Source organism: Schistocerca americana, chromosome 4 (assembly GCF_021461395.2).
Source record: "Schistocerca americana isolate TAMUIC-IGC-003095 chromosome 4, iqSchAmer2.1, whole genome shotgun sequence".
Taxonomy (NCBI): domain Eukaryota; kingdom Metazoa; phylum Arthropoda; class Insecta; order Orthoptera; family Acrididae; genus Schistocerca; species Schistocerca americana.
The window spans coordinates 826444341-826469053 of NC_060122.1; the positions used below are offsets into that span (position 1 = coordinate 826444341).

Below are 24713 nucleotides of genomic sequence, written 5' to 3' on the forward strand. Positions count from 1 at the left end.
GATTCGATCATTTTTCCCGTAGGGTTCCTTGTAGGGGCCCTGCATAGCGTACACATTGGACGTCAGAGCCTCGCTGATGGTCTGTGGCAATAGATTTAGCACGGCACATCGTACATCCACTCCAGCCCCAGCACTGCTTGTCTTCCTTGTTAATTCCTCGATTTATTCCTCATTTGACTGTCGACCAATTATTTCGCTGTACAACGTAGCCTGGGCGTTATTCTGTCAATTTTGTCCCAGTCCATCACCAACTGTTTCGACTATAGCCGTAGATGCTTCTGGAGTAGTGCCCTGTTGTTGATGTCCAATTTGCTACAAAGCTGATGTATCCTTTCACTCATCCATTGGCAAGTGGCAAAATAAGATAGCCAACTGAAGTTAAGGAGCAGTTCACGAACATCAACAGGGAGGGCGAGCGACTCTCGACTCCCGGTTGCCGTCGAACCCATTTCGAAGAGCCGCGTATGATCGCAGTTCATCGGCCTCTCCGGACACTGGACACGGCCGCGATCTGCTAACCCAACACAACAGTGCAGAACTGGCGTCTTTTTCGCTGCTAACAGCTGGAAGAGACTATTCCTACAATTGCCATAAGCTTGTTGCCGACTGTAGGTGGACAGTCTATCAACAATAAGCCGTGTATCCCCAGAACAGTCTACCACATTTCGACTGCCTCTATTTTACCCCAGATCAGTGGTATTTTGCAGTCAATAAAAGTCTTAGAATCTTGGTGGTCTTATAACACATTCAGAACAACACAATTTCCAGGACCAACCCGCGCCCTGAGGAAGGCAGGTGATACATGGATGAATCGTGGGCTATTTTTATGTTTTTGTATCTTACAAGATGACGCGGCATTACACCCAGACGGAAGTCTGTGTATTTACATCACTGGAGTTTTCTATATTTAGACGTTCAAGACCCTGTACGATCAGCCATTAACAGTGCTATCTCGCTTCGGATCTGTGGATCCTTGTTACAAATATTTAATGCTATTATTTCAGAGACAAGCGTATAATATGCATTTAGAGTTTGTATGGCTAATCCCACTGAAAACGTTTCTTGTTACACTGGCATCTCTGGCCGAGGTGGCTAATGCGTATCAGTGGCGCTCTTCTCTAAGGTAGCTAGTTCGAATACTGCCGGTGGAGGAAATTTTCACCACTATTTTTTGACCGTCAAGGAGCAGAATTTTTGATCACCGGACTTAGCATCAGTGTCCTGCATTAAATTCCAAAACTCATCGCAGTTCACATGAAGTGAGGATATGTGACATTGCTCATGATCCGTCCGTCGGATGGGGACGTTAAACTCAGCAATTCACACGGTGGAGGAAATTTTCACCACTATTTTTTGACCGTCAAGGAGCAGAATTTTTGATCACCGGACTTAGCATCAGTGTCCTGCATTAAATTCCAAAACTCATCGCAGTTCACATGAAGTGAGGATATGTGACATTGTTCATGATCCGTCCGTCGGATGGGGACGTTAAACTCAGCAATTCACACGGTGTGGGAGGTTCGTACCCCATTCTCTGGCATCTAATGGTCAGGCCTACTTGATTAGTGGCTTGCCAAGCGAGTGCAATTCTTGTTCGTACATCAGAAATATTTTCATGATTACCATACGCACTGCAACTATGCTTAAAATATGAGCCCTAGTGCCTATCAGTTAAGCTATAATTTATTCTCGTCCTTACGTCTCAATGCAAAGGAATGGATAACACGTCTGACTAATAGCTAGTGCACATTTCTGATGGACTCACTCCACCCTGGCAAGGCCACATTTCCTTCCTGTGGTATATATTTTATCCAAAGCTTGGACATCCCAGCAATAAAATGGAGGTTATGTTAAAATAACTCATCAAAATGGCTACCCAAAACTCAATACTCAAAACCACTATTTGTTTCATATATCAACTATTTTATTAAAATAAATTCTTTCACGCTAATGTTGAAAAATTCCTTGCATTACACTCAAACAAAATAGTTAAACAAGTGATTCTCCACGCAACGGGCATGACATAAGCATTTTATTATTCTGTGGTCTCGTAATGTTTCTGTCTATTGCTACTCTGCACTTTCTGGATTGGTAAGGTATCTTTCGCTACTTCATTCTCTCCCACACTCTCTTAACCTCATTCATTACCAGCATAACGAATTTACTGACTTCCGTGCATTGCTAGGAAAAATCATGCTTGTCCCACCGTATTTGAAACTAATTTTCTACAGTCTCATGCAAATCACACAGATTAAATACACATAATAAATCACACTGCAGTGTAAAACACATATCAAAAACAAAATGTTCGGTTTTCTACTCGTTCTGCTTTCCCACATCGAACAATAGTCATCCCAGATTCACACGTCACTGACCCCGTAATAATTTTCCTGCCACAAACTCTGGAGGATTTATGCAGATCTCTCTGTGCAATGCAACCCACATGGAGTTGCCAGGTAGATGGCTGACTCACCTTAAATCACTCTGAGTATCTGAATATGAAGCTGGCGTTACACAAATGTATCTCATATGTAAGTTTTGGTATCTTATTTATCTCACACTCGGATCCTCAACTGAATACTAGGACAAGCACTTCTAATTCTTTTTATTGTCTCATAGTCAGGTTGAGACTCACACTGTACTCACCACGTGGAAGTTCTTGTCTCTAATTCAAGTTCTGCACACGGAAATCTTAATTATTTTCAACTTAGATTTACACACACAAGTATTTCATATTAATACTACCGCACGCTAGTATTTCGTCTTATGATTACAACACATGATTTCTTTGTCACTTCCGAAGAATCCTATGTTTCCCATAATTTTTTTACGTGCCTATCTTTTTCCGAACAATTTATATGAGCCTCCCACCAAAAGTTTCTGAAAAGAGAAATTATTAGTTCATCTACTCCTAAGTATTCCACATGCATACCATTTTCAGTTAAATTTGTTTTTCTGGACCACACATAGAGCACGTCTTCACACCTCTGGAACCAGCGACACAGTGCAGAAACATGGCAGTTCATCCGGTCATCCCGTGCCTCCGCAGAAGTCGGGGAGGACCTTACCACCGTATTGGTCAGCCACATTCCAGACCCTCTGGTGCTCCGGTACACTTCCTCTCTTTGGTTCGGCCAAAGGTGACTAGAGAAGCGTCTCAAAGATGATTATAGAATCTACCTTCACCATCTGTGGTCAGCAGACGGCCACCATTCATTCAGTTCACAAACATTACCAAGCAGGATTCAGGGATCTATTTTAAGGAAGGGCACATCTGAATAATTAAACATACAAATTGCCCTTCTTTCCTCCACTGGTATCCGACTTCGGTGTAATAAATAAAATGGTGTTATTCTACGAAAAACGCTGTTCTGACAAGAACAACAAAGTATGTTGTTGTACATCTTTTCTGTGTCAGGCAGTACTGTACCATTTCAGGTGCAGTTCAAAAGGAGTACCCTGTGTTCTATCCCGCGGTTTCAGCTTGCAGCTTCTCCCGTGTCACTACACAACAGAAAGAGGAGTCCACACTAAACACACACGTTCATTAGTAATCTACGATCGACAGATACACCTGAGACGCAAATCTCGCGCACCTCGAGGAAAATAGTCATTGCGCGCAGCGGAAGAAAATTTCTCTTATTAGGCGGCTGAACCCACTCCTCAGGATCTCCCAGACAACAATGCCAAACACCTTTTTTCTTTTTTTTTTTCTTTCCAGTGGTACACTAAAATTTATTAAATACGCATTTCTAATATGATTACACAGGTCTGTGACATAAAAAGTGTTTCAAATTTATTAGGTCGTTTTTGTAGTGTTTTCAATGCTGATTTCGGGAAAAATAGTGAAAAAAATTCCATGACGTACAGTTATTTCACAAACTGCTTGTCTAATTTAGCTTTTTCGATATTTAAGCACTCTAGTGAGTTTGAATTTTGGTTTTTAAGATCTCCATAAACTGTTATTTAGCCGTTTTTGTACTAGATATACGTAAAATAAAGAGTAATTAGGAGAAACCAGCAATATTTTCACATCAGTGCCTGTCCGTCGCGCTGCCCCCTTCCCCCGCCATCACCAAGCTGTGAGCTTCTGCTATTGTCCTTCAATTCACAGTACCTCTTCACTCTGTGCTGTTTTCGTGTTGTTGTTACTAGTGCTTTAAAGTAGTGACTGTTTTCTTGTGTTGTGAAGTTCTTTTATGGACAATGGACAATGGCTACCAGAGGATGTATAAACTCGCCAGATTGCTTCTGCTACATTTGTGGTAACTATACCGTTAAAAAGTAACAAAGAAACATTTCCGATTTTGTTGAAAAAGTACATTTCGCCTATTTTGGTATAAAGTTAGGCGATCAAGATAAGCCTTGGGCCCCACAAAACGTTTGTTCAGTGTGTGTTGAAGAACCGAGGCAATGGTTTCAATGTAAAAAGCAGTCCTTACGTTTTGGAATACCAATGGTTTGGAGGGAGCCCAAAAATTATAATGATGACTGCTATTTTTGTTCTTGCAACCTACGAGGTTTCAATTTGAAAAACAAAAAGGATATTTCTTACCCTAACATACAGTCAGCCACTCGCCCTGTTTTCTCATGGACCTGAAGTTCCAATACCGCCTCCAGATTCTTTGGATGATATAGATGATCACGAGCCATTGGCTCAGCAAGGTAATAGTGAAGAAAACAGAGATTGCTAGGATCCTGGCACAACCGATCCCATTCCATTCCCACAATCTGAACGATTTAGTCAGAGACCTAGGCCATTCTAAAGAATCGGCAGCGGTTTTAGGATCTAGATTGAAAGACAAAAATATGCTGGCTCTGGGTACATCCTTTTCTTAGTATCAATCGAGGGAAAAGGAGTTTGTATCTTTCTTCTCTCAAGAAGGTGACCTGGTGTTTTGCAGTGATGTTCCTGGACTTATGGCAAGTTTCAAAATAGAATAATATTACGCTCCTGTTGAGTGGAGACTTTTTATTGATTCTTCAAAAAGAAGCGTTAAAACAGTACTTCTACACAACGGCAGTAAGTATGCTTCTATACCAGTTGGACACTCGGTTCACTTAAAAGAATGCTACGAAAACCTTGAACTGGTTTGAAACAAACTCTGCTATTCAGACCACAAATGGACACTATGTGGTGATTTAAAAGTGATTTCAATGTTGCTTGGTCAACAAAGTGGCTATACAAAGCTCCCTTGCACTCTCTGTGAATGGGACAGTAGAGACAGAAAGCAACACTACACAAAAGAAGCTTGGCCCCTGAGAAAAACCTTACAGGTAGGGATTAAAAATGTTGAGATGAAAAGCCTTGTGGATCCCAGAAAGGTGTTACTTCCACCACTTCACATTAAGTTGGGGCTGATGAAACAATTTGTTAAGGCATTACCAAGAAAAGGGGAGTGTTTCAGATATTTTTGTGGACAGTTTCCTGGTTTATCGGAGGCAAAGCTAAAGGAAGGAATCTTTGTCGGACCAGACATTAGAAAACTAACGGCAGATCCCAACTTTGTGAACAAAATGCAAACAAAAGAAAAGGCATGATGGACATCTTTTAAATTAGTTGTCACCAGTTTCCTAGGAAACAAAAGAAATCCAAACTACAAGACAATCGTCGCAGACATGCTCGACAACCTTAAGAAGCTGGGCTGTAACGTGAGCATTAAAGTTCATTCTCCCCACTCACATCTTGACTACTTCCCTGCAAACCTTGGTGATGTAAGTGAAGAGCAGGGCGAAAGATTCCACCAAGACATCAAAGAAATGAAAAGAATACATCAAGGAAGATGGAACGTCAACACGATAGCGGACTACTGCTGGATGATAAAAAGAGATGAGCCTCAACGAGTCCACGGCCGGAAAATCAATAAAAGAAGCTTCGACAGAAAGCGAAAGCATTATTATGAAGTCTTATGAGGTTAAAAAGAAATGAAAGTGTATGGAAATGTAGTTTAGAACATGAATTATGTGTAAAATAAAATTTTATAACGCTGGACAAAATGTGATAAATTGCTTAAATTTTGTTATTATACCCAAAAATACTCCCTTTTTGCGAGAAAACCTGACGTGATAGAAAAAAATGGATTGCATTTTTGAAATCAGCGCTGGAAACTACACTCCTGGAAACTGAAATAAGAACACCGTGAATTCATTGTCCCAGGAAGGGGAAACTTTATTGACACATTCCTGGGGTCAGATACATCACATGATCACACTGACAGAACCACAGGCACATAGGCACAGGCAACAGAGCATGCACAATGTCGGCACTAGTACAGTGTATATCCACCTTTCGCAGCAATGCAGGCTGCTATTCTCCCATGGAGACGATCGTAGAGATGCTGGATGTAGTCCTGTGGAACGGTTTGCCATGCCATTTCCACCTGGCGCCTCAGTTGGACCAGCGTTCGTGCTGGACGTGCAGACCGCGTGAGACGACGCTTCATCCAGTCCCAAACATGCTCAATGGCGGACAGATCCGGAGATCTTGCTGGCCAGGGTAGTTGACTTACACCTTCTAGAGCACGTTGGGTGGCACGGGATACATGCGGACGTGCATTGTCCTGTTGGAACAGCAAGTTCCCTTGCCGGTCTAGGAATGGTAGAACGATGGGTTCGATGACGGTTTGGATGTACCGTGCACTATTCAGTGTCCCCTCGACGATCACCAGTGGTGTACGGCCAGTGTAGGAGATCGCTCCCCACACCATGATGCCGGGTGTTGGCCCTGTGTGCCTCGGTCGTATGCAGTTCTGATTGTGGCGCTCACCTGCACGGCGCCAAACACGCATACGACCATCATTGGCACCAAGGCAGAAGCGACTCTCATCGCTGAAGACGACACGTCTCCATTCGTCCCTCCATTCACGCCTGTCGCGACACCACTGGAGGCCGGCTGCACGATGTTGGGGCGTGAGCGGAAGACGGCCTAACGGTGTGCGGGACCGTAGCCCAGCTTCATGAAGACGTTTGCGAATGGTCCTCGCCGATACCCCAGGAGCAACAGTGTCCCTAATTTGCTGGGAAGTGGCGGTGCGGTCCCCTACGGCACTGCGTAGGATCCTACGGTCTTGGCGTGCATCCGTGCGTCGCTGCGGTCCGGTCCCAGGTCGACGGGCACGTGCACCTTCCGCCGACCACTGGCGACAACATCGATGTACTGTGGAGACCTCACGCCCAACGTGTTGAGCAATTCGGCGGTACGTCCACCCGGCCTCCCGCATGCCCACTATACGCCCTCGCTCAAAGTCCGTCAACTGCACATACGGTTCACGTCCACGCTGTCGCGGCATGCTACCAGTGTTAAAGACTGCGTTGGAGCTCCGTATGCCACGGCAAACTGGCTGACACTGACGGCGGCGGTGCACAAATGCTGCGCAGCTAGCGCCATTCGACGGCCAACACCGCGGTTCCTGGTGTGTCCGCTGTGCCGTGCGTGTGATCATTGCTTGTACAGCCCTCTCGCAGTGTCCGGAGCAAGTATGATGGGTCTGACACACCGGTGTCAATGTGTTCTTTTTTCCATTTCCAGGAGTGTATATAAAAGTCACTTATCAAATTTCAAACAACTTTAAAAAAATATTCTTTTGCAGACCTGTGTTATCATGGATGTCATATGCAGGTGCAGTTATATGACACAAATACTTCGTCATCTCTAAATTTAATTATGATAGTCTCCTGAACACTTTCATACAAGTGTGATTCTTCAGTTTCTTCCACCGTAACTCATGACGCAATAGTTCACAGGTGAATGTCCGGTTGTCAGTGTCTAATATGCACAATATTTCGGGATGTGACCACGTTGTCATTAACCCCCCCCCCCCCCCCCCTGTGGCTTCCCTTAGGTCAAAGGGAAGGTGAGACGATATAAAAGCCCCGTGCGAGCTCTTAGGAACTCAGTTCATCAGTACGTCTGATCTGATGATGGCAACGTAGTCGCGTGCCGAGATATTGTGCCGTTAAATACCGAAATCCGGACATTCATCCGTGAACTATTTCGTCACGTTCATACAAAATTACTGCGTTCAATGTAGTGTCTAAATTGAATTTTCTAATGGAGAAATAAATTGCGTATATTGTAGCAATTCTGAAGTCCGAACAGTAGAAGGAGTATGTGAAGCTTACCATTGTAGTTGATGTAAACGCAGTGACGGTTGCGCTTCAGACCGGGCTGCCCTTTAGGCTCTGCTTGGAACGGATCTGCGTGTGTTCACAACGAGCTTGGCTTCTCCTAACGGCCTTTATTTGACTCGCGATTTTCACGGATTGTTTTCTCGTCTACGGTGACGCAGTGGTCTTGTACCTCCCTCTTACAAATCGGCCTATCCTGCTTGCGATATAAAATAGAACCGTGGATCGCGTATATGCCTAATGGATTTTTTCTAATTGGATAAGGCTATCTCTCCCGAAGAAGTGATGCCGATAAGTAGGGGGAAAGTGTACTAAAAATGAAAGTAATTAAACCGAACAGGGCTATAATTTGGAAAATGAAAGTTATTTTGTGTATTCACTCACGAATAACACGGGAAGAAAGGGGTACCACTGATCATGAATCCAAAAGTTAAACTACTGAACAAAAAGGAAGTAATTAACGGTCGCCAGCCCACTAGGACTTTTTTTTAGACTAATTTTAAGTGAGTATGTAATGATAAAGAAAACTGAGAAGTCACTCTTCCGTTATGTTTGGCATTAAATTTTGAAAAAGGCCATCGAGTAATGACTTGGAAACATGCAATTGAACTGTATGTTAGTACTGAACTTCGTTACGTGAACAATGCCTTAGCAATTTTGTATGACTTTCAGTGACCTGAGCATAACGTCATCAAAGAAATGTAGGGAAAAAAACGAGCACTTTTTACTTTGCCGTAACTCATTTTGCAAATTGGATTTCATATTATTGTCTGAACAACTGAGCCTTTTTTACTGACTTGAACAGATTTAAAATACTAGAATACGTACCAAACCAAACAGCCATGTGCTCCAAGCTATATGTAAAATAAATAAAACTTCCGCACTCTTAATTTGTACATTTCTTTAGATTTGAATTTTTTCCAATGATTGATTCTCAAACTTGAAAAATGAAATTGCTTTACTTTAGTCATATACTGAAGCCCCTGTTGTAGAACAGTTAATTGAAAGTAGACTGAGGCTACAATTCTTAAAAGAGAATTTATTCATTAATAAACTGGCTTTAACTATTCAATTTGTTTCTTATGAAACTCAGTTAGCATATTAGGAAAAAAAGGAACAAGGACCCTGCTTGGTAACAATGTCTGGGGCGATGAGGACACAATCGCACTGAGTGTAACTGATTATTACTTAAATAAATCTTATCAATCAAATCACATTCAGTTGTGCTGTTGGGTTAGCCATTAATACTTTCTACCAATGAACAGTCTTACTTCAGTGCTGTGCGTGCGACGAAACTCGGAGCCGACGACGAAACTGTGTCGCTGGAACTGCTGCTGTTGTTGAAGACGGTAGCACCTTGTGGAGCCACGGATAATTATAGGAACGGGCAATTGTAATTAATACAGCCTCTTCCGCCCGTCCACTGTCAGTACTCCTGCTCTAGACATCTGGCGGCGTAGTCTCTACTGCGAGAGCGTCAACACCACACTTCCGCACACTACAAGCGCTGGAACCCATCTCTTGCTCCCTCCGTGCGCTCTACGCGACAACTCCGTACCCAAAGATTTTACAACGCATAAGCACTGCTGTTATCGTTGCTAGTCGGTACAAATAACAATTCCTTTGACTGTTTCCCAGAGCTTATAAGTTTCACAGTAAAACACAGATAAATACAATGAAACGTCAACAGACCTAAATGTACACATACAGTGAAACAATGTCCTTACTTATTAAAAGAAAGCATTTAAATTACAAATATTTACATACAATTCAAAAATATATATATATCGGTCGCAGGTGCCATGCATCCTGCATTTTTGGTGTTAACAGTCTCCAGGGTTTGTATTTGTCATAACGCCGTTGTGGCAATCGTGCAAATTTCTATCGTGCATATAATTTAGTGTAATCGCTGACACTAAAACTGACAGGCTTAAAAAAATTTGTCATTGCCATGGTTTAATACCCGAAATCGACTTGTTTGTAGAGTCGTCAGTTCTGATTTTTTAAACTTGTAATACTCCGCAGAAAGCGACCTGCGGTGGAGATTTTTTTCCTTTTTTTTACGTGTAATACCTGGCGGGAACTGCGCTGCAGTGGTGTGACCTGCATTCTGACGTTGTTGCAGACAAGTACGCGCACTGCGTGCACGAGCTGGACGCGGAGGGCCGCGTGGTGGCGTCGCTGGGCAAGAAGGGCGGCGCGCCGGGCCAGTTCCGCAGCCCCGAAGGGCTCGCCGTAGCCGCCGACGAGGCGGGGGGAACCCTGCTCTACGTCTGCGACACCGGCAACGACCGCCTGCAGGTAGGTGAGCCGACGGGGTGTGGACTGGTACCACGGGGCGAGCGGGGAGAGGATGCTGTTTGGTGGCGGGTACACCCTTCTGTAACACAAACAGGACACGTGTAGGAACAGGGTTCTTCACTCATAAGAACAACAAGTTACTTAACTTTAAATAGTCCACATTAGTCTCATTGCTGGTGATGTAGCTATGCACACTACTCTGGCGGCTGAGTGCTGACCGACTCTGAGCTGGAGGTTGAGTTGACTGCAACTGCGACATCCACTGGGCTGCGACTGATGACTCGACTCGTTGATCGCCAGGTGACTGACTGGGTCCTACGGTCGGCTGCGGCGATCTAAACACCGGCGGTCGAGAGGGCGTTGGCAGCGCGTTGCCTGCGAGTCTGCCGTTGGACTCTCTCCTTATAGGCTCGTTGCTGGCGCCTACTATCGATCTTCCCGCATGCACTTTGCTGCCTGGTGTGCTGGCCACACCTTACGCCAGCACCCTGATGCGCTGGAGCACTACGATCGGCCGCATAAACAGTGTGTTGGTCCCGCTTTGCAGCCCAGTACAGTAACAGATTTCCCAAAATATGTGGCACCAGACGGCTACGCGTAGCTCATACAACTCCCGTAAACAGACCACTTGAAATAAAAAAGTCTCTAAGCGCCAAAATCATGAACTTGAGTAAAATGAATTTTAAGTATACTGGGCAATCAGTGGTCATAATTGCGCTATTAATGTCTTCTATTTGAAAGGTAAGCATAGTTTCGAAAGGAAATTACAAACATCGCATTGCAGTTTATGAAAAACTTACTGAAAGAGGAAATGCAATGAAAATCTCTAAGTACCACATTACCAAAAGGTAATGGACTGCAGTCTGCTTTTGTAAAAGTGCATGTGGTCATTATTTATCAGCTGTTGCATCATTTCAATCAGATGTTTCTCCATTTCTTCACACATGTGGGTTGTAACATCTAGGGCAGGTGTGTGCCATTTCCTTGACGTCCTTTACTCACACACCTTTTCTCAAAGTAGGCATACTCATACTTTCCCAGGACTCCGTTTCATTTAAGCTTCTGCTGATTTTAACTCCTTGAAGCTCATGATTGTTTAACCATAGCCTGTGTACGTTCGGTATGGTTATGTCTGCCATATTTATATTACAATCTACTGGTTTCTTGAAACCTAAGAAGCGAAATGCATTCATGTTACCCACTTTAAATCGCTTTATTTTCTGTATCGTGCCCTTTACATCTGCTTCCAGAAGGAGATTTTCACTCTGCAGCGGAGTGTGCGCTGATATGAAACTTCCTGGCAGATTAAAACTGTGTGCCGGACCGAGAGCACTTGCCCGCGAAAGGCAAAGGTCCCGAGTTCGAGTCTCGGTCCGGCACACAGTTTTAATCTGCCAGAAAGTTTCATATCAGTGCATACTACGCTGCAGAGTGGAAATCTCATTCTGGAAACATCCCCCAGGCCGTGGCTAAGCCATGTCTCAGCAATATCCTTTCTTTCAGGAGTGCTAGTTCTGCAAGGTTCGCAGGAGACCTTCTGTAAAGTTTGGAAGGAAGGAGACGAGGTACTAGCGGAAATAAAGCTGTGAGGACGGGGCGTGAGTCGTGCTTGGGTAGGTCCGTTGGTAGAGCACTTGCCCGCGAAAGGCAAAGGTCGCGAGTTCGAGTCTCGGTCCGGCACACAGTTTTAATCTGCCAGGAAGTTTCAGTAATAACATTTACCTCCTGAGCTGGACTAACTTCTGCTGCAACACGTTTATTGGTTGAACTTATGTATTCATTCCCTGAAATTTTTCCGCATTTTTCCTCTTTGCTGCCACAATACATTCTCCTTTAATTCGTCGTTTCTGTTACGAACATTTGCTGCCTTCGCCATTTTATCTAACGATGAAGAGTAAGCGCGTGGAACATAGAGTTAACAGCAATGGCTTTTAAACTGTAAGCCATCTCTTGACTGCATTTGATACTACATTTTCATTCGTGGTAGTTAGTATTACTGGGCGTGGCGTGTAGATCCCACTTTACACAAATCTTCAAAATTCCGTATTATGGCACTTAGAATTTTTTTTGTTTCAAGTCTTCAATTACGTGCCGGTGATTTCTGAGCTTAGTAGCGTCCCAGATATTTATCGTCGAGTTCAGATCAGGTGAAATTGGTCGCCAAGACTTGATTTTACTATAAAACAACTCAGACCACTACAGTACGATTCTGAACATGTGACACGGAGAGTTATCCTGCTGGAAGATACCATAGCTGTTGGTGAATAGATCAAGCGCTAAGCAATGCTGGCAGTCTGCAGCTATGTGCATGTACTCTGCAGCTGTCCATGACTACCACAGGTCCCATGGACGCCCAGGTCAATGTCCACCATAACGTAAGCGTGCACTTAACGCTGCCACCTCACAATTTGCTGCTAGCCGGCAGGGCCCAGCGATAATGAAATGCGCCCACTGACATTTATCGGTAAAACAAGCCCACTGAGTCTTACTGCCCATTTAATCTGCACCATTCCTGCTAGCCCTGCTGCTAGCCATGACCTACGCCAGGCGACAATATCGAGCTGTTTTGTGTTTCAAGCCGCTACCATCCTCATACGTTCTGAAACTTGAGCTGCGATTGGCTGCTGGCATAAACTATCCTGCGGCTAAGGTTATTCCTGCAGCCTCGCTGCTCGCCAGGACTGCCTAGAGAGTCACTGTTGGAGTGAACTTGAAGCAGCCAATCACGGCACAAGTTTCAGAACATACAGTGGTGGCTGCAACGCAAAACACAAACCAGCTGGACGTCATCAGCGTGTCAAGGATCACAGGGAGCACAGTAGGGTGAATAGCGACGGTGTGGGCAGGTAAGGCTCGATGGGCTTGTTTCTTCATCGCTGGAATATGCTGGCAAGCAGCAAGCAGCGAGGTTGCAGCATAAACCCACCGTAATACTTCCCCAACCAGCCGATGTCCGTGGCGTGCCGCACGTTTAGAGCAGCATTCACTTCACTGATGATGTATCCAGACATAACCATCCATCTGATGGAAGAAGAAACGTGGTTCATTCGACAAGGTGCCATGTTTCTACTGATCCACGGTCCAATCCCAATGATGCCTTGCCCACTGCAATCGTAATTCACGTCGTCGTTGGGTCCACATGGGAGCAAGTAGGGCTCTTCTGCAGGGCTCTAGGTTGAAGAACGTGCACCGAACTGTGTGCTCTGAAACACTTCTGCCTGCACTAGCATTGCACTCTGTCCTCAGATCTGCCACAGATGGTGGCCTAGCCTGCTTTGCACAGCACAGAAGTCTCCACCTTCACTCTCTCTGATGAGGCATGACATTTAAAATCTTGTGTCCTACTTGTGGTTTAACCATCCTTCGACCACTTTCCGTAGACGCTAACGACAGTAGCGCACGAACAGCTAACCAGATTCACCTATTCACCGGCGCCGGGCCATAACAATCTCCCCTTTTCCAAAGTAGTTTACGTCAGTGGGTTTCCCTACTACTGTCAGTATCGTCGGCAGAATGAATCCCCATTTGTCTCTGCTCCCTGAATAAAAATTCCTTTCCATGTTACGTGCCCGAAATCTCAGTGCATAATTCACATCTCCTCGAGATACTGTATAGTCATTTTGATGCATGAACACCACAAACCAGCTAAAAGTCTTTTTGTTGTGCAGCTATTTCCGGCAATATGTAATCGTCTGTGAGAGTTGTGATCTAGGCTAAAGGATGTCGTCCCATACTCCAAGGTCGCCAACTTTCACAGGGCTAAATAATAAGCTAACGATTTTAAAATTGTAGGCATATGTCATACATAATTAAAAACTGTATACTTTCCAAAATAGTTGCAACGCAGTACAAATTTAGAGAGATGTATATTAAAATGTCTTTTGTAAAAGCTTTTACAAAAGCTTAAAGAAGATTTTATGGACGGTGGTTGGTGTCAGGGACTATTCACGCAGAGGAACCTCTCACAGTATCCTGTAACGTATCGTGTGATGTGATGACTTGATATGGCGCTGAGCGCCAGAAAGTCAGCTGACGTGCCTCGTCAAGTTATCAGTTGTGTTCGCTGAATGGAGAAAATCTCTCAAATGATGTGAGCCAAAACTTGTGAACATTCTTCAAGAGTATATGATCATTTTTTTTTATTTTAAATTTTTGTTTCAGTAGGGTTATTGATAACTGCCGTCAGTTATTACACTGCTCCCTATACAGGACATCCTAACGTCGAAACTCATCCTCGGAGCTGCCGTAGCGTCGCAGTGAGTCTTGTGCGCGGTCGCTGCCGGAATCCACTCGGACCCGGCCTAGTGTCACGCGTTAGGAAAATTATGCGAGATATTTGATCACTGATTAGCCAGGAAACATTTATCGACACACCTGGATCAATTCCCAGCTCTGTCACACTTATAAAACAGATTCAATAAGAATCGCCAGCTTCATTTTGACCACGATACAGGGTTGAATAGTGACCATTGCAACATCAGTGATAAGCTGTAGTGATGTAGCACATGAGAAATGCACCAGAGAACCGAACACTGTACTGAAAAACGCACGCCGGTTATATTCAGTTTCCAATTGGTTCCTTACTACTTCCGTAGAAACTCGACACAGCCAAGTCAAAGCTATGTAGGTATACCGTAGAGTCACACTAAAATCGAAATAGTTCAACTTTCCACGGAAAAAATTACGATTATTAGCTTTAATGAAACGTAGCTAAGTCCTTCTCTTCCACCACGCACCATCCCCACCTCAAGTAACAGTTATGTTAAATTATAACCTAAGATTATACAACATGTCACTAAAGTTCAGAAGATACAGTATACATTAAAGCAAACCACAGTGAAAACAAGCCTATACTCATTTCGGCGGTATGGTACCCTTGAGACCCTTGGTGCTGTCTTTAGTGTGACTCCAGCTGCCAGGTCCGCCGTCTGTGTTGTGCAGGTGCTGCGGCCTGACGGGGCGGTGGTACGCGTGGTGGGCGTCAGGCCGCTGGAGGACCAGCCCGGCGTGCTGCAGACGGAGTTCGACCAGCCGACCGGCGTGGCCGTGTCGCGGGACAGGATCGCCGTCGCAGACAGCGGCAACAACAGGGTCAAGGTGCGTAGCGTCTGCCCGCCAGAGACCACTGGGGTGCGCGGACATTTGCCACGGTTTTACCTGCTCCGAAGGGTTGGGTCCCTTGTCTCCCCCTCCTCCTCCTCATCGCTGTCGCGCAGTAAAGTTACTTACTGAGACTTTCCGCTGGTTTACTTAACATAGGATCAGAATCTCTGTGGATTTTCCGCCACATTTCTAGAGAGACTTTCGTTGTGGAAACTATTAAATGCATCTCGCATTGAAATCCGCACCAAATTTCGAGCCTCAGTAAAACTTCGCCAATCTTGGAGATTTTGCGTTCGTCTAAATTATACGTGCCTTTTTCGGTGCTCCTGCAGCAGCTTTCTGTCGTGTTTTGTGTACCATTGCGGATCAGTTCCGTCTCTTAGTAATTTATTTGGTATGAATCCCTCGAGTGCTGTTGATACTATTTCTTTGAACTGAAGTCACATATGGTCTTTACTTAGATAGTTTAGAAGTATTGGAGACTGTCTCTTAGAAAGACGTCAAGCGAATTTTTAGCTGCTTTTATATATAGATATGTAGATTAAAACTAAAGAAATTGCAAAAAGGTGGGAATTGAAGGAGATGGGACCTGGATAAACTGACTAAACCAGAGGTTGTACAGAGTTTCAGGGAGAGTATAAGGGAACAATTGACAGGAATGGGGGAAATAAATACAGTAGAAGAAGAATGGGTAGCTTTGAGGGATGAAGTAGTGAAGGCAGCAGAGGATCAAGTAGGTAAAAAGACGAGGGCTAGTAGAAATCCTTGGGTAACAGAAGAAATATTGAATTTAACTGATGCAAGGAGAAAATATAAAAATGCAGTAAATGAAGCAGGCAAAAGGGAATACAAACGTCTCAAAAATGAGATCGACAGGAAGTGCAAAATGGCTAAGCAGGCATGGCTAGAGGACAAATGTAAGGATGTGGAGGCTTATCTCACTAGGGGTAAGATAGATACAGCCTACAGGAAAATTAAAGAGACCTTTGGAGAAAAGAGAGCCACTTGTATGAATATGAAGAGCTCAGATGGAAACCCAGTTCTAAGCAAAGAAGGGAAAGCAGAAAGGAGGAAGGAGTATATAGAGGGTCTATACAAGGGTGATGTACTTGAGGACAATATTATGGAAATGGAAGATGATGTAGATAAAGATGAAATGGTAGATATGATACTGCGTGAAGAGTTTGACAGGGCACTGAAAGACCTGAGTCGAAACAAGGCCCCAGGAGTAGACAACATTCCATTAGAACTACTGACAGCCTTGGGAGAGCCAGTCCTGACAAAACTCTACCATCTGGTGAGCAAGATGTATGAGACAGACGAAATACCACCAGACTTCAAAAGAATATAACCCCAAAGAAAGCAGGTGTTGACAGATGTGAAAATTACCAAACTATCAGTTTAATAAGTCACAGCTGCAAAATACTAACACGAATTATTTACAGACGAATGGAAAAACTGGTTGAAGCCGACCTCGGGGAAGATCAGTTTGGATTCCATAGAAATGTTGGAACACGTGAGGCAATACTGACCTTACGACTTATCTTAGAAGAAAGATTAAGGAAACGGAAACCTACTTTTCTATCATTTGTAGACTTAGAGAAAGCTTTTGACAATGTTGACTGGAATACTCTCTTTCAAATTCTAAAGGTGGCAGGGGTAAAATACAGGGAGCGAAAGGCTATTTACAATTTGTACAGAAACCAGATGGCAGTTATAAGAGTAGAGACACATGAAAGGGAAGCAGTGGTTGGGAAAGGAGTGAGACAGGGTTGTAGCCTCTCCCCGATGTTATTCAATGTGTATATTGAGCAAGCAGTAAAGGAAACAAAAGAAAAATTTGGAGTAGGTATTAAAATCCAGGGAGAAGAAATAAAAACTTTGAGGTTCGCCGATGACATTGTAATTCTGTCAGAGACAGCAAAGGACTTGGAAGAGCAGTTGAATGGAATGGACAGTGTCTTGAAAGGAGGACATAAGATGAACATCAACAAAAGCAAAACGAGGATAAAGGAATGTAGTCGAATTAAGTCGGGTGATGCTGAGGAAATTAGATTAGGAAATGAGACACTTAAAGTAGTAAAGGAGTTTTGCTATTTGGGGAGCAAAATAACTGATGATGGTCGAAGTACAGAGGATATAAAATGTAGACTGGCAATGGCAAGGAAAGCATTTCTGAAGAAGAGAAATTTTTTAACATCGAGTATAGATTTAAGTGTCAGGAAGTCGTTTCTGAAAGTATTTGTATGGAGTGTAGTCATGTATGGAAGTGAAACATGGACAATAAATAGTTTGGACAAGAAGACAATAGAAGCTTTCGAAATGTGGTGTTACAGGAGAATGTTGAAGATTAGGTGGGTAGATCACGTAACTAATGAGGAGGTATTGAATAGGATTGGGGAGAAGAGAAGTTTGTGGCACAACTTGACTAGGAGAAGGGACCGGTTGGTAGGACATGTTCTGAGACATCAAGGGATCACCAATTTAGTATTGGATGGCAGCGTGGAGGGTAAAAATCGTAGAGGAAGACCAAGAGATGAATACACTAAGCAGATTCAGAAGGATGTAGGTTGCAGTAGGTACTGGGAGATGAAGGAGCTTGCACAGGATAGATTAGCATGGAGAGCTGCATCAAACCAGTCTCAGGAGAGAGCTGCATCAAACCAGTCTCAGGACTGAAAACGACAACAACATATATAGATATATTTCGCGTTTAGTTTTGGTGAATTTCTTTGTTACGGAATTGAGCCTTGCTCGACTGTGTGTTCACTAATCCCTGTATCCGTCGTGATGCTTCGGATTATTTGTGGCTAAGAGGTCAAGTGTTTTTTCGTAACCATTTACAATTTGAATGGCCTCGTGAATTAATTGTTCAAAATAATTTTAAAAGAAGCATTTAGAACAATTACGGAAGTTGTTTTATATCTACAATATGGTCTGAAAATGTATTTTTGTCAACATACGGAAGGTAGATTGAAGTCACTGCCAACTGTAATTGTGTGAGTAGCATACCTATTTGTGATGAGACTCAAGTTTTCTTTGAACTCTTCAGCAACTGTTTCATCTGAGCCCAGCGGTCGGTAAGAGGAGCCATTTATTAATTTATTTCGGTTGTCGAATATAACCTCTGCCCATACTAAGTCACAGGAACTATCTGTTTCAATGTCACTTGTGAGCTAAAACACATATTACATTATTTTTCCTTAACTTGTGCTTCTTGTTTCTGTTGTAGTGGAGATCATTACAATTACGGCTTTTCCCTCCAAAACCTAGGACGCTTTCTCTGTGACCCTCTAAATACGAGAGCTAAACAATGTAGAATAACAACGTACGTTTCAAGCATAGCATTCTGTATTACTTCATTTCCTTATTTCTAACATTTTAAAATTGTGCGTCGACTTTAGATGACATGTCAGTCATAGGTGTTCTTATCTCTATTTAGTGAACGTATTTTCAGTCATGTTTTGAACATTGTCCCGCTACACTTTATTAACTAATGTTTCGCCACAAGGGATATCGGATTTTAGAGAGTAAATTAATATGGAGTATGTCGTGCTTCTTTTCAAACATTCACATTCCCACTTGTTCTTTCCTTATTGTCTTTTGGGCATGCGGGTTGTAGTAATTAAAGTAGGCACAAATGCAGTGATCAAAAAGAAATGATTAGCGTACATTCGCATTCTCTTTACAACGTTCCTTCTTGTTGCTCCCCTGCCGATGGACTGTTTCTATCGCGATCAGTAAGCGTGAAAGGAAGCTACCGTACACACAGAGGGATCTATATTTATACTTGGCAGAACTAATTACATACTGACATAATCGTCGGTATTGCTTTCGTTTCCCAAAAGTTATAAATATTTCGATTTCGGAAAAGAAGCTCTGTATTTCACCAAGATGTCGAAGAAGAAGGTCGCTTACGTACTGGTTGTATCGAGTAAGATGTGCAGACGGCGGTTTGAAAGCGGACAGGAGAAGTACGAGGAAGGGCGTCCCTTACCTGAGGGATCGCTACTCAAGCTACCTGGCGAAGAGGTAAGTGTGGCAAATGTCCGTCGTGGTAAATATCCGGCATTCCCCACTGGTGCTGCTGGCTGCTGCCCGGCTGGCAAAGTCAGCTGTCTCAAGCACACAGCACGACCACCTGCTAGTGTCTCAGGTATCCGCCATTTATTGTCCACACAGCAACTGCACGATCTGGAAGCAAATAACACAACTGCTGACAGATGCCTGCAACTGTGCGAAGCCACGGTTCCAGGTGTGTTTCCATTCTCGAAAGGAGAGAGCAGAAGGATTCACACACAAAGATTGAATGAGGCTACAGATATCTACCTGGGTTAATATCCAGCGAACCTGCAGAGCAGGGAAGTACTTTGATGCCTTGATTGCTCTGTCCCAGCCATTTGGGCCCGTTTAAAGATGTGCACCAAACTACATGCATTTGCTCGTCCTCGTGTAGAAACTTATTCGATCTTCCCTCTCGTATTTTACGTCAGTTTGATTCATTACCCTATTCGTCTCAAACAAAATAAAGCACATCAGTACGCTGCGAGAGGAAATAACGACGGTCCACGCTCTAACCAACAACGTACCGTATGTACTTACATTTTTGGTTCTCCTTTCTCGAATTCCATACGCGATCTCCACACGTGTCAAACTTACCTAATTTACAAATGATAGTGCACAGCAATCAGTCGTCCTTTTTTGCAGGTTTTATTTGGAAAAACTAGATTTCTAGTGCATAGCCATTATCAATGCACTTTCTCGTAGTATCAACGCATGTCAGTTCCCTGTTGTCCGGGTGTCTGTCGCAGTTCTTTCAAGACTACAACTTACATGATCTTACCGACAGGATAGTTAATGGGACGTTACCCACCAGCGTATGAATTGTGGGAACGAATGTGCTACCAAAATAACACCGATAAATAAACCACAGACAAATCTGGTAAAAGCTCAATATACAGGGTGAACCACCTAAAACTTGCACCGCAAATGTTATGGAAATGAAAAGTGCTATTCATGTGCAGTTTCCAGAAAATGGATTCGTAGTGAGAGGCTCCTATTGTTAGCCAACCAACAGACTGTAATAATGAGTGGAAAGTGTATTTATTGCACAAATATACAGTTTTATAAATGCAACAATGCCTATTGAAATCAACAAACTAAAATTAGTTTTAGAATGTCAGTGATCTTTGTTGTAGGAGTCTAGTGTGAGTCTTTTAGGAGATATCGTATAATTTCCACACCGACATTTGTTTGTGTCATTCAACATGCGTAGTTGCTAATTACGATGTTGCTATGTTTGCTTACAGTGTGGTTGTGTTTGCCTCGAGTGCACTGTGACTTGCTAGTCAGTTAGTGTGTGACAGACCAAGCAGTAGCTCGTGAGTGAATTTGTCTTTGTAGAAAAGCCGACATGCGCATGGTGCGTAGAGAGTGTAGGAAGCATGCAGTCCGCTCCTGTACGGTGTACGCAGCAAGATATCCCAATAGACGTCAACCATCTCGGCAATTATTTGTGGACCCCTTCAATAAGTTACGTGAAAGTCGTATTTTAACATGTACACAACGTAACAGAACGAAACAAGTGAGGGCGGAAGAGGGGAACATTAATGGTCGTACTGTTGTCCTAGTTGGTTCGCACATTAGCTCTCTATGCATTCTCCATCGACATAGGTTCCACACCTATCACATCGCTATTCATCAAGAGCTCCATGGAAACGATTAACTTCTGTACGTGGGCATTAAGATCAGATATTCCAGATGAATTTCGTATCTTGTTTAGTTATGTAGCCCCATTTACCAATCATGGCCAAGTGAACCGCCGAAATATAGTCTCTTGACAATCCCCGTTGGTCTCACCAGGTGGAACGTCAGCGTCCGTATAGTGTAAATGTGTGGTGTGGAATAGTGAAGCATCAGCCCATAGGGCCGTTTTTCATAGACGGAACACTGAACGCTCACAAGTATTGCAACCTCCTAACAGACCATCCTCCACGTATACTAGAAGACGTTCCTCTGCAGACTAGGAGGAACCTGTGGTGCTGAAACTACTGCTGCCCAACCCATAGCGCACGAAGTACTACAGCATGTCTTCACGAATGGTTTCCAAATCGTCGGATGGACGCAGACGACCTATACCTTGGCTCGCTGGTTCCCTGGATTTTAGTGCTGTACACTTTTTTCCGGGGGGGAGGGGGGGGGGGCGGGGGCTGAAAGCCGATTTCTACAAGAACATGACATCTACACCCGATTATATACTACGACGTATTACTGCAGTCTGTTCGAACGTCTCCTCTGAAGTGCTAGCACGTGTGCAGCAGTCGTTCCATACCAGACTGGAAGCGTCTTTTGCCGCTGCCGGTGCTCGTTTTGAACACAACCTGTGATGTCCACTAGTCTCCTTACCGGTCAGAATCCGCGTAACTAGTGTGTGCACTTGGGTTGTTCTTTAATGTGTGCTGTCACAGATATTGTAGAAGTGTCGGTGTGGTAACTTTTCAGAATACGATATATCGTAAATGACTCGCACTAGAATCATGCAACAAACACCGCTGACATTCTAATTTATTCCACTTTTAGTTTGTTGATTTCAAAGATATTGTTCGACTTAAAAAGTATGTTTGCACAAAAGATACACTTTCTACCTATTATACAGTCTGTTGATTACCTAACAATATGAGTCCCTGACTACCAGTCCATTCTGTCAAAACCGCACATAAACAGCACTTTCCATCTCCGCCCTATTTGCGGCGCTAAATTTAGGTGACTCACCCTGTGTTGTTGAAGCTCAGTGTTCATGAATTTCGTAGCTGTACATCAGTTACAACCGTTGCAAATAGTTTGTTATATTTCACATAAAAATGTGTTGCCAGAATAAAGACGGAATGCTAGATTGCATTGGGGCTCAGAATACTAATTGTTCTGAGGTGGAAAAATCACATGTAGTTCTCAGTTAAGTTACGGTTTGGAAAACTCTCACTGTAGCTGATTTTGCGAGTATTACTATTATTTATCCCCTTATGATGGAAATCGCCCCGAGGCGCAGATATCGCTGTAGTAGAGTCATAACTCGGGTGATAACTGACCGTGTTAAAGTGTAGCACAATGCAATGGAGGAAGGGTGCAAATGGGCATGTGATACCACCCTGATGCCGCGTGATCGTCACAGCACAGAACTCACGCTTTCCAGTAGAATTAGGTTGCCGAAACATAAGGAACTTGTACAGACAATTAGTCATACTTATGGTACACATTCAATAAATAGTAACTCAGTTTATCTCAAAAGCAAGATTAGTACTCATAGTTAATGTAAAGCTACAAAACAGGTGATCTTATATGCATCTAGACAGAAGAAGAAGTGGAAAGTAAGTAGGACTCCAACTAATTTCCTTTGTTTGATATAAACTACGTCGGAAAAGGCCTCGGATAGCCCAATGGTACCTACCGGCCGCCGTGTCATCCTCCGCCACAGGCGTCACTCGATGCGGATATGGAGGGGCATGTGGTCAGCACACCGCTCTCCTGGCCGTTGTCAATTTACGAGACCGATGTTACATACACTCCTGGAAATTGAAATAAGAACACCGTGAATTCATTGTCCCAGGAAGGGGAAACTTTATTGACACATTCCTGGGGTCAGATACATCACATGATCACACTGACAGACCCACAGGCACATACACACAGGCAACAGAGTATGCACAATGTCGGCACTAGTACAGTGTATATCCACCTTTCGCAGCAATGCAGGCTGCTATTCTCCCATGGAGACGATCGTAGAGATGCTGGATGTAGTCCTGTGGAACGGCTTGCCATGCCATTTCCACCTGGCGCCTCAGTTGGACCAGCGTTCGTGCTGGACGTGCAGACCGCGTGAGACGACGCTTCATCCAGTCCCAAACATGCTCAATGGGGGACAGATCCGGAGATCTTGCTGGCCAGGGTAGTTGACTTACACCTTCTAGAGCACGTTGGGTGGCACGGGATACATGCGGACGTGCATTGTCCTGTTGGAACAGCAAGTTCCCTTGCCGGTCTAGGAATGGTAGAACGATGGGTTCGATGACGGTTTGGATGTACCGTGCACTATTCAGTGTCCCCTCGACGATCACCAGTGGTGTACGGCCAGTGTAGGAGATCGCTCCCCACACCATGATGCCGGGTGTTGGCCCTGTGTGCCTCGGTCGTAAGCAGTCCTGATTGTGGCGCTCACCTGCACGGCGCCAAACACGCATACGACCATCATTGGCACCAAGGCAGAAGCGACTCTCATCGCTGAAGACGACACGTCTCCATTCGTCCCTCCATTCACGCCTGTCGCGACACCACTGGAGGCGGGCTGCACGATGTTGCGGCGTGAGCGGAAGACGGCCTAACGGTGTGCGGGACCGTAGCCCAGCTTCATGGAGACGGTTGCGAATGGTCCTCGCCGATACCCCAGGAGCAACAGTGTCCCTAATTTGCTGGGAAGTGGCGGTGCGGTCCCCTACGGCACTGCGTAGGATCCTACGGTCTTGGCGTGCATCCGTGCGTCGCTGCGGTCCCGTCCCAGGTCGACGGGCACGTGCACCTTCCGCCGACCACTGGCGACAACATCGATGTACTGTGGAGACCTCACGCCCCACGTGTTGAGCAATTCGGCGGTACGTCCACCCGGCCTCCCGCATGCCCACTATACGCCCTCGCTCAAAGTCCGTCAACTGCACATACGGTTCACGTCCACGCTGTCGCGGCATGCTACCAGTGTTAAAGACTGCGATGGAGCTCCGTATGCCACGGCAAACTGGCTGACACTGACGGCGGCGGTGCACAAATGCTGCGCAGCTAGCGCCATTCGACGGCCAACACCGCGGTTCCTGGTGTGTCCGCTGTGCCGTGCGTGTGATCATTGCTTGTACAGCCCTCTCGCAGTGTCCGGAGCAAGTATGGTGGGTCTGACACACCGGTGTCAATGTGTTCTTTTTTCCATTTCCAGGAGTGTATAAAAGAAGAAAGAAATTAATCCATCGATTCTAATACATCGAGCTCAAGCATATACACACACATATCTCTTAACAGTACTTAATTAAACGACAGAAATTAATTTGTTACATCGCCCCATTTAATGCCTGCGACAAGGGTTGGAAGAACCTGGAGTAGCCATTCAAACGCCCTATCTGGGGGTCGTTTCACGAGACATAGAA

At 44.4% G+C, this 24713-nt stretch overlaps 1 protein-coding gene across 1 annotated transcript in view; it reads left to right on the forward strand.

Moving 5' to 3' along the window:
* Positions 1-24713, forward strand: part of LOC124613836 — a 185801-nt gene that overhangs the window by 140241 nt on the left and 20847 nt on the right. Inside the window, exons 11-12 of the mRNA XM_047142558.1 lie at positions 10253-10428; positions 15370-15525. Coding sequence (XP_046998514.1) covers positions 10253-10428; positions 15370-15525 — 332 coding nt within the window. The remainder of the gene's footprint in view (positions 1-10252; positions 10429-15369; positions 15526-24713) is intronic.